General features: G+C 39.1%; 2 protein-coding genes, 1 long non-coding RNA gene and 2 pseudogenes across 3 annotated transcripts; 4 read left to right on the forward strand and 1 right to left on the reverse strand.

The window, feature by feature from the left end:
• The first annotated feature begins 4 nt into the window (after nt 1–4).
• LOC120414582 (glutamyl-tRNA(Gln) amidotransferase subunit C-3, mitochondrial) lies at nt 5–1,479 on the forward strand. The gene is made up of 2 exons (XM_039575817.2): nt 5–656; nt 735–1,479. The coding sequence occupies exon 2, from the start codon at nt 826–828 to the stop codon at nt 1,342–1,344; it is 519 nt and encodes a 172-aa protein (XP_039431751.1). The 5' UTR covers nt 5–656; nt 735–825; the 3' UTR covers nt 1,345–1,479.
• On the forward strand, nt 1,352–2,484 carry LOC120414581 (DNA polymerase subunit gamma-2, mitochondrial-like; annotated as a pseudogene).
• A 27-nt stretch (nt 2,485–2,511) lies between these two features.
• Nucleotides 2,512–4,053, reverse strand: LOC120414552 (origin recognition complex subunit 5-like; annotated as a pseudogene).
• A 776-nt stretch (nt 4,054–4,829) lies between these two features.
• On the forward strand, nt 4,830–6,149 carry LOC120414580 (uncharacterized). Its single transcript, XR_005605098.2, has 3 exons — nt 4,830–5,038; nt 5,108–5,345; nt 5,403–6,149. It is a non-coding gene; the product is annotated as an uncharacterized LOC120414580 (long non-coding RNA).
• A 4,280-nt stretch (nt 6,150–10,429) lies between these two features.
• Nucleotides 10,430–16,025, forward strand: LOC120414571 (TRAF3-interacting JNK-activating modulator-like). The gene is made up of 6 exons (XM_039575808.2): nt 10,430–10,528; nt 10,597–10,803; nt 10,873–11,051; nt 11,106–11,272; nt 14,214–14,281; nt 14,337–16,025. Exons 1-6 carry the CDS (start codon nt 10,430–10,432, stop codon nt 14,553–14,555), a joined length of 939 nt encoding a protein of 312 aa, XP_039431742.1. The 3' UTR covers nt 14,556–16,025.
• The last annotated feature ends 184 nt before the right edge of the window (nt 16,026–16,209 follow it).

Below are 16,209 nucleotides of genomic sequence, written 5' to 3' on the forward strand. Positions count from 1 at the left end.
TTTTCAAAAGGTCCTATGTGCAAAATCCTCATTCTGAGAAATTTCATGTTGAAGTTTTGTGTGAGATTTTTAAATCCTATTTAAACACGTTTGAGTATTTTTGAATTCTAAAAACGCCAAAATGGACCTAAATCGATGCTTTTTATGTGCACTTTACGGGAATTATCAAAAGTCTAGTTTAAACTGATTTCTAAAGCAATTTGTTTCATACGACCTGTGAGTGCACATAGGACACGATTCATAGGACAAATTTTACACATAGGACTTAGCACATTGGACCTAATTCGTGTAACATTGCACATAAGACTTTTCCAAATTAAATTCAAATCCTGATTAAAATAAAACAACTTTTTTTATATAATTATGTTTACCCCACCCTCGCGCAACGTGTTGTCATCAGCTGATCGAGAGTATGAAATGTTTCAATGCTTCCAGAGCGGGAGAGAGAAACCGTTATGAGAATATGTTGACCAATCAGCGCTTCCGTCGGCATCTGTCAGATAGGTGCTGGAAAATCGACCTATCCGACAATGTAAATAATATTTTGCAGAGTACGCATAGAACTTGTGATGTTTTGACAATTTTCGGTTGTTTTTTTGCTTTTTTCGCGTTTTTAAGTGTTTTTATTCTTGTCAATCTGAAACACTTGTGTTCAGGTAAGTTTTTTTTTCGAGTTTACAGTACGGTGACAGCTCGTAATTTGTTCGTTTCTTCGCGTTTAATTTTTATTACAGACGATGACGACTGCTGAATCTCCTCTCGCAAACAAACCCACATTCAGCTTATCAATCCCGTGTTCCTTCGTAGTTCGGCCCCTCGTGTGACATGATTGGAATTCCGTTCCATCTACGACCACCCCCGGGACGCACCCTCCACTCGCTGGTGAGGACCATTGCCTCAACGAAGCCGGCCGATTTATCCGGGACGCAGGACAAGAGCACCCGGCAAAAGATCAATTTCCACGAGCTTAAACATCCGAGCAAGGTTCCCCAGCGTCCAAACAAATCTACGATTGACGGCCAGTCGACACCAACCCGCATCCCGGTGGACGCCCAAACGGTGCAGCTGCTGGAGCGGTTAAGCCTGGTGGATCTGGACAGCGCCGAGGCCCACCGGACGCTCGAGGACGCGATCGAGTTTGCGTCGCAGATTCTGTCCGTGGACACCGACGGCGTAGAACCGCTGAACACGGTACTGGAGCGGGAGCGGTTGACGCTGCGCGAGGACCGCGTGTCCGACGGGAAAATCCAGCAGGATGTGCTGAGGAACGCATGCGTTACCGAGGAGGAGAACTTTGTGGCGCCACCGGGAAATATTCCGCTCGAGCAGGAACCGAGGAAGTGAGCGGGGGATGGTTGGTGGGAAGGGGATTGTGGGCTTCCGGCAGCTGCTGGAAGCTTGTAGGGATAATAAATTTGTAGCGTTAGGTTTGGGGGATAATGTTGTGGACGGTTTTAAGGTGAGCCCGATTGGACGAATGTTCCCAATAATCTGAGATATGAGTTTAGACGAGGGAAAGCTGGAACAGCGGTGTACGAAGGAAGTTCTGGGATTCCGATGCGGGAGAACCTGAGCTTTGTAAAGGAAACCTTTGATCCGAATGTACCGTTTGGAGTTACAATAGAGGAGCGATTTTCGAACGGGAAGGTTCCCTTGAATGATTCCTTGACCCTCAATCTGGACCACGGTCACACGCTCTCCTGCCGATACCTGATCAACCCGTCGACCTCCAGCGAGTTCATGTACAAGGTCCAACGTCAGCGCAAGATTTGGTGGATGCGATACGCGTGCGTTCCGGGCCGGTTCTTCATTTCGGACCCCCGCCAGGACGCGGACACGCGCGTTCAATCCGTCGCCATCAAGAGTCGCCTTGGCGGAGAGGAACTCACGCTGGAACAGCTGGAACTCTTTCCGGCGGACGCCGCCGCCCTCGATGAAGAGCTGGGGGACTTTCGATTCAAGGTGGGCCGAACCAGCAGTAAAAGGATTCGGCCCAGTATGCTGCGGCTGCGTCAGTGCGTCGAAGTGGCCACGTTGCAGATCGTGCTGGATGCGTTTGAAAGTGGCGGCGATGCAAGCATGAGGATTAACCGCAAGCTGGCGCCGTTCAAGTGTGGCATCGTGTGTCTTTCCGACGGTAAGTACTGCGTTCTTGTTTCTGATTTGAGTTGTAACTGTCTTTCTCGCTTTCCAGACCCCGCCCTGATGCCGGAGTTGCGCGACCTGGCCAAACACCTGTGCAACGTGCTGCGCAAAGCGAACCTTACCGTGCTCGACTGCTCCAAGCGTAACGGCAGTCGTTCCCTGGCCAAACAGCTGCACCATCTCGACTCGATTGCCGTCCCGTACTGCCTGCTGCTGCGCGACCAGTGTCTCCAGAATGGCCTCTTTCAGGTGCGGTACCGCGTCACCACCCTCAGCGAAACGATTCACATCTCGGATTTACCAGAATATTTATTGAAAATAGTAACAAGTTTAGTTTAATAAATACAAACACACGCAAGCGCAAGCTTAGAAGAAATCGCACAGGTATTGTCTCACGTTGAAGCCGACCATCTTGCCGATGTGCACGATAAAGTCCATTCCTACGGTGCACTGAAGTCGCGCGCTGCCGTCCATGATGGTTCCCTCGCTGGAGGCAAAGTTCAGGAACTTGAGATGAATCAGCGTTGAGATTTGCGCCAACAAGTTGCACGTCAGGCCGACCTTCTCGTCCAGAATGGCGTAAAAATGGCCAACAGCCGGTCGATGGTGAACGCCTTCGGTCCCAGCTGGGTGGCCATCTTCTCCGACACCTCGGCCTTTGCGTTGACCGACTGGAGGCGCTTCTTTTGCTTGCCGTGATATTCATAAACAGTCGTTTGTCCTCCTTGGCGGCGTTGTGACTCGCGAGGTACGCCGCAATCAGCAGGAACTTGGCGTAGAAGGGCAGTTCCAGGGTTTGCACCAGCCGCTTCATCGTATGCAACTGCTCGACGGATTCCGAAGAAGTCTGGTCGTCGACGGTGATGGGACGTAGCAACTCCTGGTTGACGTTCTCCATGCGCATGTAGATTGTCCCGAGAGCAAGTTTCATGGTTTTAGAAATATTCCGCCAAAGCCGGGTCACGTCGTCCGCGGCAGTCGTCCCGTCCAGCACCGGTTCGCAGTACAGATTGTCAAGGCAAACAGATTGGCCAATGTTTGACAGATCCAAACGCGCTGGACACCAACCGCCCTTTACGCCCAGCAAAACTGGCAGTGTTGCAAGCGCAAAACATACGTTGCCAGAGCCGATTTATTTTGCATCGACCAATCTGTCTCCCTTGACAATCTGTAGTTCGCAGTACTTGTGGAAGCACTCGAGCGCAACCAGCTGCAGCTCCTTCAAGTCGCGACACACCTTGAAGAACACGTTCAGGAGATGTTGAGGTAGTTTTCGTAGAAATCGGGCGTCAGCATCTCCACAATCTTCAGATGCTTATCAATTTCCTCCTCCGACAAGTTGGCATGCTTGTAAGACCTAAAAAGTACAACCAATCAGTATCACAAATCGCCCTAAAACATCCAAAATAACCCTTACTCCAACTCAATCCTTAATTGCTCCCGCACCGCCTCGAAATCGTTCATCATAATCACCAAAATGTCCTTCTTGCTGTACTCGGCCACAAACAGCTTCACTACCGGCGCGAGCCCCGTCCTGACTAAGTACTTTTCAAACGGCAAATCCGACACGAGCAGCACGCACACGTTCAGCCCGGTCACCTTCGGCAGTCGCAGCAACATTGGCAGCACGTTGTGGTCCATGTCGCGCACCCGGTCGACGTTCTCCAGCACGACGATGTAGCTTCGCGAGGGCGACAGTCGCGCCAGCTGGGCCACAAAGTCCTTCATGGAGTCGACGCTGGCCAGCGAGGCGTACCCGTTGGCCGCGCACGGGACGTGACCGGTCAGCCGGTTCAGGATGGCCTTCGGCGAATCCTCGTCCCGACGGCGTTCTGTCGCACGTTGCCGTCCAATCCCGGGCGCCACACATCTGGAATGAAATATGAAATTAAACGCAAAACACTTTTTTTAAATTTAATTATCAGCTGCCAAAACGCAGTCATCGCATTATTTTCTAGGAAAAACTTACCTGGACACAAGTATTCAGCTTATAATAAGATTAAAGCACTTTTAAAACAAAAAAGCAAATAGAAACAACTGCAAATTGGCAAAACTTGAAAAGTCCTATGCGACTCTGCCAAATATTGTTTACATTGTCGGATAGGATGTTTTGCCAGCACCTATCTGACAGCTGACGACGAGAGCGCTGATTGGTCGATTTTCTCTCCTAACGGTTTCTCTCTCTCGCACTGCAAGCATTGAAACATTTCATATTCTCGATCAGCTGATGACTACACGTTGCGCAAGGACTGGACAATCATGAAGATTGCAAAATATTTTTGTTTCAAAGTTTTATAAAAAACGACTTAACAAAATAACTAAAAATCATGCACCTTGGTCATTTTGATATGAGCGTATATGCATCATAATTGAAAAATGATATAAATGAATCATAAGTTGAATTGCTAAGGTTCTATGTGCACGCTTGACCCTAATGCACATAGGACTCCCACGTGGTAAAACGACCTATAATTATTTGGTGAAGAATTTATTGAGAATCGTTTTAGGTTGTTTTGTATTTTATCAATAACTGAAAAAATAAAAGGCTTTTAATAAATTGGATCAGCGGAAAGTGTAGTTTTCGGCTTGCAGAATTTCATGCAATAAATAACTCAGTTTGTTTACTTTTGTCGCATAGGACCTTTTGAAAATTTACTCTAGATGTTTTCGAGGAAAGTCGGCAAGAAGGCGACCAAAACAAAACAAACAAAATCGCGTCGCAAAAAAAAAAAATTTGGCCACCGTGGTTGTGGAAGCCTGGAAGCACGACGGTGGTCCTGGACTCCGTCAGCGGTTCCTGCATCGAGATCGAGCTGCTCGGAAAACTGGACTTTGGAGGTGCATCAAGGTGAGCCTGGCGACGGCGCCGTTCGATGTGCTGGTGGAGCAGGAGGTTGGTGGTTTTAAAACTTCCGTCTAGATTTTTCCGAATCAAAGTCGCATTTCCGTTCCTCATATACAGATTGCATCGAGTGTGTCATTGCCACGACGTCGAAAACGGGAAAAACGATGGCCGTCAGCGGCTGGATGAGGACATTTCGTTTTTTGCCGATTGCCATTCTACTCAAAAGCTGACCGAAACCTACCGGAAGTAAAGCTTGTACAAGATAACGCCAAACGGGAGGTTTGGCATAATTGGCCCTCTTGGGCATGGACAAGTGCCTGTGGAATTTTGGAAAATCTAGGTAGTGGCGGCAAAGGTAAGTTCAAAAATATTTTTTTGCAAGGATTTTTAAATAATATTTTTCTTGTTGCAGCTCATTCCGTCACTTCCAACTGATGCGCATCGGTGCCAGGTACCCTATGCAACTCTTCTACCTACACGATTGCATCACCATCTGCGGCCGCCATGGTCCTAACCCGGTTCTTGGTCCGTCCCAGTCGCGGGAAGTTTTTTGGTGTAGCATCGTCAGGTTCAGTGAACTCCGGAAACGTTTCCGAAACGTCGTGTCCGCCGTGATGTGCAGTGGAAGAGGAAACAACAGCTTCTCCTGTGGCATCGTAAACGACCGGGAAGCATCAACATCGGCTGACGATGTTAATGACGGAGTGAGGCCGCAGTTGTGAGGAGCCCCCGACGGGAAATCTTAGCAAAGCCTCAAGAAGTTTTTTGCGGAGCACGGGCTGGACAGTCCGGATTCGTGTTAGAGGACGAGGACGTCATTTCGGGTTGGTGGCGCCAGGCTAGATTGAAGGCAACAGCAAGGAAATTATCGCGGGTGTTAAACTTACTGTGCAGTGATGTCAAAACATGAACGTGAATATAAAAACGTACCTCTATTATTGTTAATAAAGATATAAAAGCAATTCAAAACAAGTGCAACTATTTTAAAAACGTAATCCAAACTAATTCGAAAGTTTAAGTGGTCTGCTTAGCAAGTATCTTGATCCAGTATGATGGATTCTAGATTTTTTAAACCGAATTAGGCTAAAAAATAGCTGAAATAAGTATAACACTATTTTGAATTTACTTTAATTCCTTTTTTTTAAATATTATACTACTTCTAAACGTTTAAAGACTCAAAGTTTAAACAAACCCGAAAACGTAATCTCGTAATCGTAATCATGGAAAAGAATTTTTATTACAGCCAGGTTAAAGCTGCCGAAAATAAATCAACAAACAACAACATATTACAGCCCAAATCGTGCATTCCACTTTTTCATCAAATTATGATTTCTGGTACTTTTCGTGTAAATTATTTTCTAACGGTGCTCTGTTAGGTGAATTCATCATAATAAACAAAAAAAACATTATTTTGTTTGATTTTGATTCGTAAACAACAACAGAACAATCGCCCTGATGATGCTAATGATTTTAATGACTACAAGGAAGTAGAAGACAACGAAGAAGAAGCCCAAACAGATTCAGACCGATTTCACCTTAAAAATAAGTTTTAAAACCAATCTTGGAATAGTTTAGAATAGGTCAGCGCCATTCTTAACAAAGCTGTTTGATCGATTCTCGATCAATGAACAAATTATCAACTTCAAAAATGCTTCAAATCGTCTCTCTAAAAAAAAAAAGGTGGTGGAAAACAAGGGAATTTGAATATGTTTTAGAGTAAATAAAAACGTATTGCAAACTAACCCGAGAAATGAAAATAACAATTAAATAGCATACGACTTCGAAATATTCTTCAACAAATTTTTGGGATATTTTTTTTCCATCTAACATAATCAACTTTCGGACCAACTATGATTTGAAATATATATGTTTGATATACTTAATGGAAAAATTAAATATCTCAAAATCTTCTGCAATGTTAGAAATATTCATATCTAAAGCAGTTTATGATGCCTTCAAAAAAATGTCCTTTTTTCTTATTTTATCTCATTCCGTATCGATCCTGACCAAGGGACAAACAAAATGTACAATAATCATTTCAATATTCTATAATTCCTAAAAATCATTTGGATTTTTATGCTTATCAAAAATTAATAGTAAATAAAAGCAAAAGTATAACATTTTTCCAGCTGTGATTTATTTACCTTTTTTTTTCCAGAAATAACTACGAAAATAAAATTGAAAATTTACTCAAATAAAACAAAACAACAAATTATTACAAACTTCTTACGGGTGAATTCACATTGATTATAATGTTTTATGTTTCTTGTACCAGTTTTATAAAAAAATCAGGTTTTTATCGAGAAAATTTTGAAATTCTTTGTTAGACAAGGATGAATGAAAACTTGTGATAATGTTTCTGATGGCCAGAAAAATGAGTCACCCATATATTTTAATTCTACAAAAAATGGTAGCTGAAAATCTTTTAAACTAAGATTGGTAAATCGACTGTTGCACAAAAGAACTTTTCGATGTCAAATTTAATTTTCAACGGATGTATTAGTCCTTGAAAATGTCAAAAAATCAACGAATAAAAAACTTGTATCTGGAAATTTAGAAAAAAATAATTCTGAAAATAAAGAATGCTTTCAAAGCGTAAGTGCAATGTCATCAATTCTAACTACATTAACGAAGACTTGTGTGTGTGTGTGTGGTCCAATCCAATACCCGCTAACCGGTAGCGAAATTATGGGAAAGTATAATTTGTATCAGACTTTGTATATGCCGAATGCTGATACAACTTATCTCAATCCCGGGTATTAGGTGGTGATAGCCCTCGCGCTGCTTCCAACGACCCATTTCAGAATGACAGAGCTCCTTGCGGTCCAATTCCGAGGTCGCTGGGCATTGTTCGGCCCCGCCTTAACATAGAAGCAAGCATCTGAAGGAAACTCGATCTATATTTAGACTTCCAATCCCCTCAGGCAAATCAGGGATCAGCGCGTATTTAATAATATGAGAAGAAGAGAGATAACATGTTTCAACACTACGGATCAATTCACTGCTAGAGTGTAAACCTTCTGATGGCCGACTTCTTAGCGTCCCAGACCACCACCAATCCAAAGGTGTGAGTTCGAATCCCACCTGACTCATTTTATTTTTTATTCATATTCAAATTCCTGATTCCAAATTTCAAAGGTACCGACCGGGATTTGATCCCTGAACCATCTGCTTGGGAGACAGTAACCATTAAGCCACGGAGCCGGTTAACTACATTAACGAAGACTTCGATCTAAAAATTCGGGCTTCGATCTTAAAATTCGCCAAAAATCATTTTTTCACCCAATTTTTGATCAATAAAAGGCATTGGAAAGAAGAACTTTAAAAATTTTAGAAAATTTTAGGGTAGGAAATTTGACTGTTTCATGTGACTTTGCCAATATTTTTAAAAATGTAATAGTAATTTAAACTTTGGCAGTGATTCTTACTAACATTTACCCTACATGATGTGAAAATAAGTATGCAGTAATTTTTGTAGTGTCCCAGACTATGCCTCTACGCATGTTTACACAATTTAATTGATAATTGTGCCATTCTATAGCAGAAAATGGGATAAACAAGCAAACAATTTAAAAAAGTGACTGTGAAAATATGAAAAAATTAGAAAGGCTAAATATAATGATAAGAGGCAGTAGAATAGGCCAAATACTACCAAAAACAAACATAAACTAAAAAAGATAAAGGTACATTCAAACGCTAAAAATTCAACAAGAAAAACATATAACAAGAGAAGTAAAGTTTTTCGTAGAACAAAAGTTGCTGACTTAGAAGGGCGGAAAAATAAAAAAAAATGGGCAGCAGAGGGTTATTTCATTGTTATTACTGCTGAATACAAAAATTTATAAAATGCTAAAATACAGGCGTCGTGGAAAAAAATCAAATTATTTTTAGATTTTTGTATACAGTCCACACTTGATTATCCGAAGGCCTAGGAAAAAAGTCATGTATAATTGATCATTACTCTTAATTGCTTTCTGTTTAATTCTAATAGACTTCCCTTAAATGAACCAGCGTTTGTCACTCGAACCCTTCTTGAAAGCTTTTATTTTTTTTCTTTTGACAAATGAGTCTAAAATGAGTCTTATGAATGTCGGAGAAGAAATAAACTGCATTTCCCGCTTTTATTTTATATATTATCAGTTTGAACGTAACTCACTTTAAAAAGTAATGGTTAAGTTATTGATTTTATTTTTTATATATAGTTTTATGGTAATTCTTAAATATATGTATGATTCAATAAATATTATTTGAAAAATAATATTATTTGAAAAATAATATTTAACATCTAGTAAAATAACCACCTCTTTGAGAAAACTTTCCTGAATAAATTTTACATTCAAATATGAACTTGATATCTTTATCATGATCTCCTCTGAAGTTTCACAAAAAAACTTACTGTGTCGTAAAGAATGCTAATGCCGGGAAAACTCGCGTGGAAAATGAGATAATGTGCCAAGAATTAGTGCCGGCCGTTGCCAGCCCACGGTTTTTCTTTGTGGTTTGTTCTTTGCCGCCTAGTCAGACAGCCAGTCAGTTATGGACAGGTTCTATTTCTGCCCGACTTATGGCATAATATTCGAGTTAGATCGATAATGACACTTATTTACTCATAGACAAAACACTACCAATGATTTTTCTTAATAGTTTATGTTAACTTTCCAACAGGTGTTTTTGAAGGATTTTTACAAAATATTTTTTTTTTTTCGAAATGAAAATGTTTTGTGTGTTTGCCTGTGATCTTACAATTTCACGCCAAGAAATTAAGGCTTCCCGTGCTTTTACGCATCATTTGCGATATTCATTTGTTGTGAACATGTCACACCTTCGGAAATATATTTCGATCGCTTGGAAACAGATACTTTTCAGTTACGACTTCTTCCTTATGATTGGCATGGCATGCGATATAATCCGAGTGACTTTTATTTATTTTATTTAAAAAACGTAAACCAGACATTATGCCACAATTGACGTAATACTGAAACAGGTCACACTTTTGCGCAAATCGCGAGATTTTTTTTTTCCTCAGTTGCAAGTTTGTCACAGTTCGTTACAGCATACCAAAGGGAGAAGGGATCAGACATGCTGTAATAGTTCTGTAATTGTGCGATGTTAAGCCGTTTGTATATTTCGAAAAAAGGAAAGCGAGATGCTAAAAATTTAAGTGAAAATAATTTAAATAAATTTGAAGATACAAAAATGGTCCAACTAGCCCTTACATTCTTTATGAATCAGCAGAATGACACTTCTTACTGACGAATTCGAGATCAAAGCAAGCCAAATCCTAGTCAACTTGTTTATCTTCGCTTACTTTGATAACAACCTGAGGTTATTTAGGGCAGCGAATGACCAAGAAGGTTAAAGCTGCCAGAAATAAATGAATTAACAACAACAACAACAACAACCTGAGGTTAGTCGACAGCACTCTTGCTACAGGAAGCGATGGATCCACAAGAATTTCTGCTGGCCAAAAACGATTTCGATCTGGAAAACTTCCGGATCCGGTTGATCGAGTGCATTTGCGAGCTTCAATCGCGACGGGTGAGTCGAACTTTTGTTTGATCTTCTGAAGAAATCTGTCTATGTTTTTGTTTTTTTTTTTTCTCTAGAATGAAGTTACGTTGCTCAAATCAAATCTGGACGAATCGACCCGCGCAAAGACCACGCTGCAGGATGATTTGAAAACGTTCGAGCGGGAGAACGCCGACCTGCGGGATCAGCTGAAGATTACGCTGGACGCGTTGAACCAGAAAGATTCCATCAAAACGGGCCTTCTGGAGAATGCCGCCCGGCAGAACGTCCAGCTGGAGGCGATGGTAAGCAGAAGGGAAGGAGCGACCACGTGGTCTCAGTTTTGAGGTTAAGTTGTTTCTTCTCGTTTGCAGACCAATGAACACGAGCGGTTGAACGCCAAGCTGCAGGCGTCCCAGGTGAAGATTATGGAGCTGTCGCGGGACAATAACAAGCTGCAGGATCAACTAAAGGTGCAGCAGACGGCTCGGAATCAACCGGCGGCGACGGATGGTGCCGAAAAGATTTGGAAGGCGATGGACACACTGAATGGGTAGATGATTCGTCTCAAAGAAACAGGACTTGTTTTGACAACTTTGAATTTTAGTCATTTGCAGAAACTAGAAGAGGAGCACAAGGTTCTGAAGCAAACGGCGGAATCGTCGACTAAAATTGCCGAAGAGGCGGTGCTCTCTGTTGCCAACAGTAAGGCCGCACTGGAGCAGGTTCAGGTGGAAAATGATTCGATGAAGAAGCAAATTCTGAACCTGGAATGTAAGTAGTCAGTCTTTTTTAGCTCATAAAAATGTGTGCACCTTAACGTATATTTATTTCTATGTTAATCAAAAAATTTCAATCAATTTTCTCGATCCGTCTTGGGGTCACATAAGTTTCTATTGAAAACTAGTAAGTTTAGATTTCTACTTCAAAAGTGATGCTATAAAAACGATTTTGGCTAAAATCCGTAAGGTTGTAAAAAGGGTGGTTTTGAAAGAACACCCCTCATATTATATATTTATAAGACAGATATTGGAAAGACCATTTCGACAAGTTATAACATTTGAAAATTTGACAACCCTATCAAAAGTTATGAGGGTTGATTTTACTGAAGCGGCGATGGGCCGGATTTTGCCTTCCTCACCTTACTGAGGAAAGGCAATAAAATCACTCGGAAAATGAACTTTTTAATTAGACCTCCTAGACCTACCTTCATTTGTACATATCGACTCAGAATTACCAGCTGAGCAAATGTCTGTGTGTTTGGCTGTATGTAGACATGTGTACCAAATCAATGTCACTGGAATATCTCGTCACAGGCTCAACCGATTTTGGCCGGAATGGATTTAATCGATCCGTCTTATCGTCCCCTAAGTTGCTATTTAATTTCATGCAGTTTAATCATGTATTTGAAAAGTTATGTTAAAAAAACTGTTTCAAATTAAATTTAAATAATTTTTCATGAAACCCTCACATGTTGTATATTTTTAGAAAGCATATGAGAAGACCTTTTAGGTGGAGTAAGAATTTTCAAGATCTGACTTACCTATCTTAAATTACAAGCAGTTTAAAAAATGGTCTGAATTTACATAACCTCAACTGGTCGGGTCTGATCGCCACGAAAAAGCCGTGTAGAGGGATGCCATTTTCCTCAAAGGCCGTGTCTGTATAATCTTGACAGAAAGTCTGTAGGTAGTCTGTTTTTTTACTCATCACTTATTTTTATTAGGACCTCTTAGGTGCTGCGAACGTTAGGGGAGAGCCATAAACATGTGGACACTTTAGGTGGGTTAAAATCACTTTAAATGAGAGGAAGGCACCAACCACCTAAAGGTGGATTAAGTAACGTTTTTTATAATAATTTTTAACGACAGGAATGCAAAAAATAATTCATTCAAAGAATTACAAAAAGTTGTGTTGTGGTTTTGATTTGTTGCAAAAAAAAACCTTTGTTTTTTTAATAAGGTGATTTCCGAGTTTAACAATAAAAAATAAATAAAAAAAATATGCAAAATTTAAATTACAAGCTATGGTTTCAACATTTCAATAAAAAGTGTTTAAAAATGCATTTTACACCAGTCCAAGGGTTTTGCAATCATTAGTTTTCAAAAAATCTAAATACCGACAAAAAAAATCGCGAAAAAAAAACCTTTTACGGTGCTATACAATTAAATTTCACAAAAATTCCAAAATTTTTAAATCGAGCCCAAACATGCTAAATGTGATTTTTAATTCAAGATAATGCATTTCAAATTGTCTTCAGTTGATTAGACCTCTTCTTCCATTAAAATTTTGAAGTTTTTAGATTTTATTGCCTTTTGATTAACCTTTGAAAAATATTTGCAACGGCATAACATAAATTTGAAACATTAATACTTAAATTTATTTTTTTAATTAAAATAGGACAAACAAATATCTCAAAAAAAAAAAAACAACAACAACTCTATGTTAATTTTTAATTTTCATGTTTTAGTTCTGGGAAGATGTAAAATTTGTCCTTTTTTAAATTTAACGTTACAGTGAACATCAAAGCTAATTATAATTATTTTCAAAATGTTCATAATAAAAAAAAATTATCAAAAATTACTCTTTGAAAGAATTAAGAAAAAATGTCAAAATAATTTTAATTGAAAAGAGCAAAACATTAAAAAATAACATTGAAAATCGAACCATAAATTTCCAAGGTATCGACGATCAAAAACAGAGGGCTATTTTGGCAACTCTGAGAAAATCTTTTTTTTCTGTTTTTTTTTTTTATATCTTTGCCATGCCATATCTCAGCAACCTAAGGCCGTATCAACAAAAATAAAAAAAATGCAAAATGTTAGGAATTTTCTCAGCTTTACGATTTTTTTTAAATATTGGCATACATGGGCACGTTTCCGAGATTTTAAAAAATATACTTTTTCAAACAAGTTTCCTAAAATGGCTACCTATGAATTGACAACGGTACATTTTATCAAAATTTCACTAAAGTACTTTTTGATTGCAACTTTGATTTTACATTAAAGGTTGAGTTCAACTTCGTTTTTCCTTTTTCTATATTAAAAAGTCAAATTTGAAAAAAATATGGCTTGGTCAAAGATTTTTTAAATAATATATAAAAAAAATAACAAGCTATAGTTACCTGCCCGCTTGGATCAATCGGACCGCGCACTGGACTCAAAATCCAGAGGTTGTTGGTTCGTATCCCGCGACATTAACTTTGAAAAATATTTGCAACGGCCTAAGTGACAAAAAGTGATTTTAAAATCAGCAAAAAATTTTTTTCCGTTTATCAATTTTATTCGGTGTAGTTCTCATCCATACTTACAACTAAGCCGAAGACACCAAATCGATAAAAAATAGACACATTTCTTTGAATTTTTACATACCATTTCTGTCAAATTTGTATGGAAAATCACATGGACAAATTGATGATGCGAAATGCCTTCTTTGGGCATACGAAAGGCAGCCAAAAAGTTGCAGCCAGATTAAGACAATACAAAATAAAAAATTTAAAAGGATCATTTCATAGAGAAGTGGGTTAGGTAGGTAATGTTTTTATTTATAATTATTATTTTTGAATATTTTTACTTGTTTTGGATACAACAGACACTAAACTACTAAGTATGTAAATTAATTTCTGAATTTAAACTTTTAATTGTTAAAAACGCTATTTTATTCATGTTGTCCAAAAATTTCATTTTATAAATTAAACTGATTTTTCCCGTTCCAGCAAAGATACTTGCACTAAAATCAAATAGCGATATCGAGGAAACGAGCGGCCAAAACTCTTATTCAAAGGTTTGCATAAAAAGTTAAAAGTGAAAAGACTTATCACAACAATGTTTTCTTTCAGTTCGAAGATCAAATGAAAATCTTGACGGATCAGCTCGACTGCGAACGAGAAACCAACAACAAGTTGAGGAACGACATCGCCGCCCTGTTGCTGCTGCAGGAAAGTCTCGTCAAATCCGGATCTACGATCGAGATTGGTGAAGCTGATCAAACCTCACAGAAGCCCACGATGATCGATGGAGGAGCTGGAGAGGAAGCGAAGCCGATGGATGTCAACTGAATTAAGTCGTAGAGAGGTGTGAGCAAGGTTTGTTGCAAATAAATTTTATTCTTCATCTTCGGATTAATAGTACAAATTTGGTCGAAGCGGCTTACGGGGGAGTACGCACTCCGTTCAACGCGTTGTGTATTGGATTCTCTAGTAAAAATCTCGATAAGCAGTAATTTTTGTTTCTTTTTTTTCGTTCGATAGAATTTTTACCTCTCTTTGTCTACAGTTACATTTGTTCGTTTTTTAGAAAACTCAAAATCTGCTCAACGATTGATAAATATTTGTTGGAATCCACTTCTATCTGTTTGAACACTTTTCATATTTTTTTTACTTTGTTCCGAAAGGATTCTGGCAAACAAAAGTGTTAAACTATTTATCTTCGAACGTTTCGGTCAATCCCTGGCAGGAGTTCTTTCCTTAACAACACTGCTAGCTGCGGAACGCTTGGCGTTAATTTTCTTTTATGTTTAGTGGTTTGAATTTTGTTGTCAAGTTTTATTTGTTGTTCGATTTTTCGTCTCTATCATCGCTACTGTTTGGTTTATTCTCTCTTTCTGGATTTTTTTTGGGTTGTGTGTAATTGTGTGTTCGGTTTGTTTCATTTAGATTTCCGTTAAGTTATCAAATGGCTATCATTTTATTGTCCACATTTAAAGCTACATTTGTTTTTTGGAGTTTTCAGTGAATTCTGGGTGTTTTCTCTATGTTGTTTTATATCATTCTATTTCTTTGTTTTTTTTTGTTTCGCTAAAACGTTTAGAATTATTTATTTGGAACAAATTGTTAGTTGAAATGCATTGATATGAAAAAAATATATTTGTAGACCGTAAATTCAAATAGATTGTGAATAAGAAACCTAACAAATATGTGTGACATAAAAATATAACAAAAAAAAACTGAATAAAACTCACGGTCAAACAGTTGTTTCCTCTCTTTTTTTTCTTATTGCTCCAAAGCAGCGAGAGATAAATCGTCAGCAAAAGAATTTTCTCCGAGTTCGCGCTCTGAGAGAGAACGAGCCTCTCTTATTTTTTTTTTTGCGATAGGTAGGGGAACAGCATCTAATTCCAGCGTGCCTCTAATGTTGGCAGGTCAGAACTTTGATATTCAATTAAAGCAAGTTAAAATCGTTTTCAAATGAAATCGAGTGATAAATAGCTCAATAAGAAGTGAGCAAGCAAGTTTCTATTAAAAGTTTTGCAAAATTAGTTGTTTAAATAGTGAAAATCAGCAAATTGGATGGAGTTAGGAGCGAATGCTTAACCTGCCAAACATACGAGAATTTCCCCTATTTGGTATTTGTTTATACTCGTAGGTGAAACGTCAGACGTTGTTAAACGTACCGTTACATAACCAAAGTTTGTAAACAATAATGATTTGTGCACCTTTTAGAGAGATCGGGAATCATTTATTTTTACAGCTCATCACCTTCAGCGGTGTGAAAAGAGAAGAGTGAAATTTTGAGGTACTTCGGTCACTGCTCTGAAGCAAAAGTGAATGGTAGAGAAAACGGGCTGAATCTAGAGAACCGGGAGTTGTTGTGTTGCTCTCTGTCTAGTCTCGAGAACAAAATTCTCTCATCGAAGCAACTTCGTACTTTCTTATTGCTGATTATTTCTCTCACTCATTGTTGATACTATTTTTGGGGCTTTCTATAAGTGAA

This window comes from Culex pipiens, chromosome 2 (genome assembly GCF_016801865.2).
Source record: "Culex pipiens pallens isolate TS chromosome 2, TS_CPP_V2, whole genome shotgun sequence".
Classification (NCBI taxonomy): domain Eukaryota; kingdom Metazoa; phylum Arthropoda; class Insecta; order Diptera; family Culicidae; genus Culex; species Culex pipiens.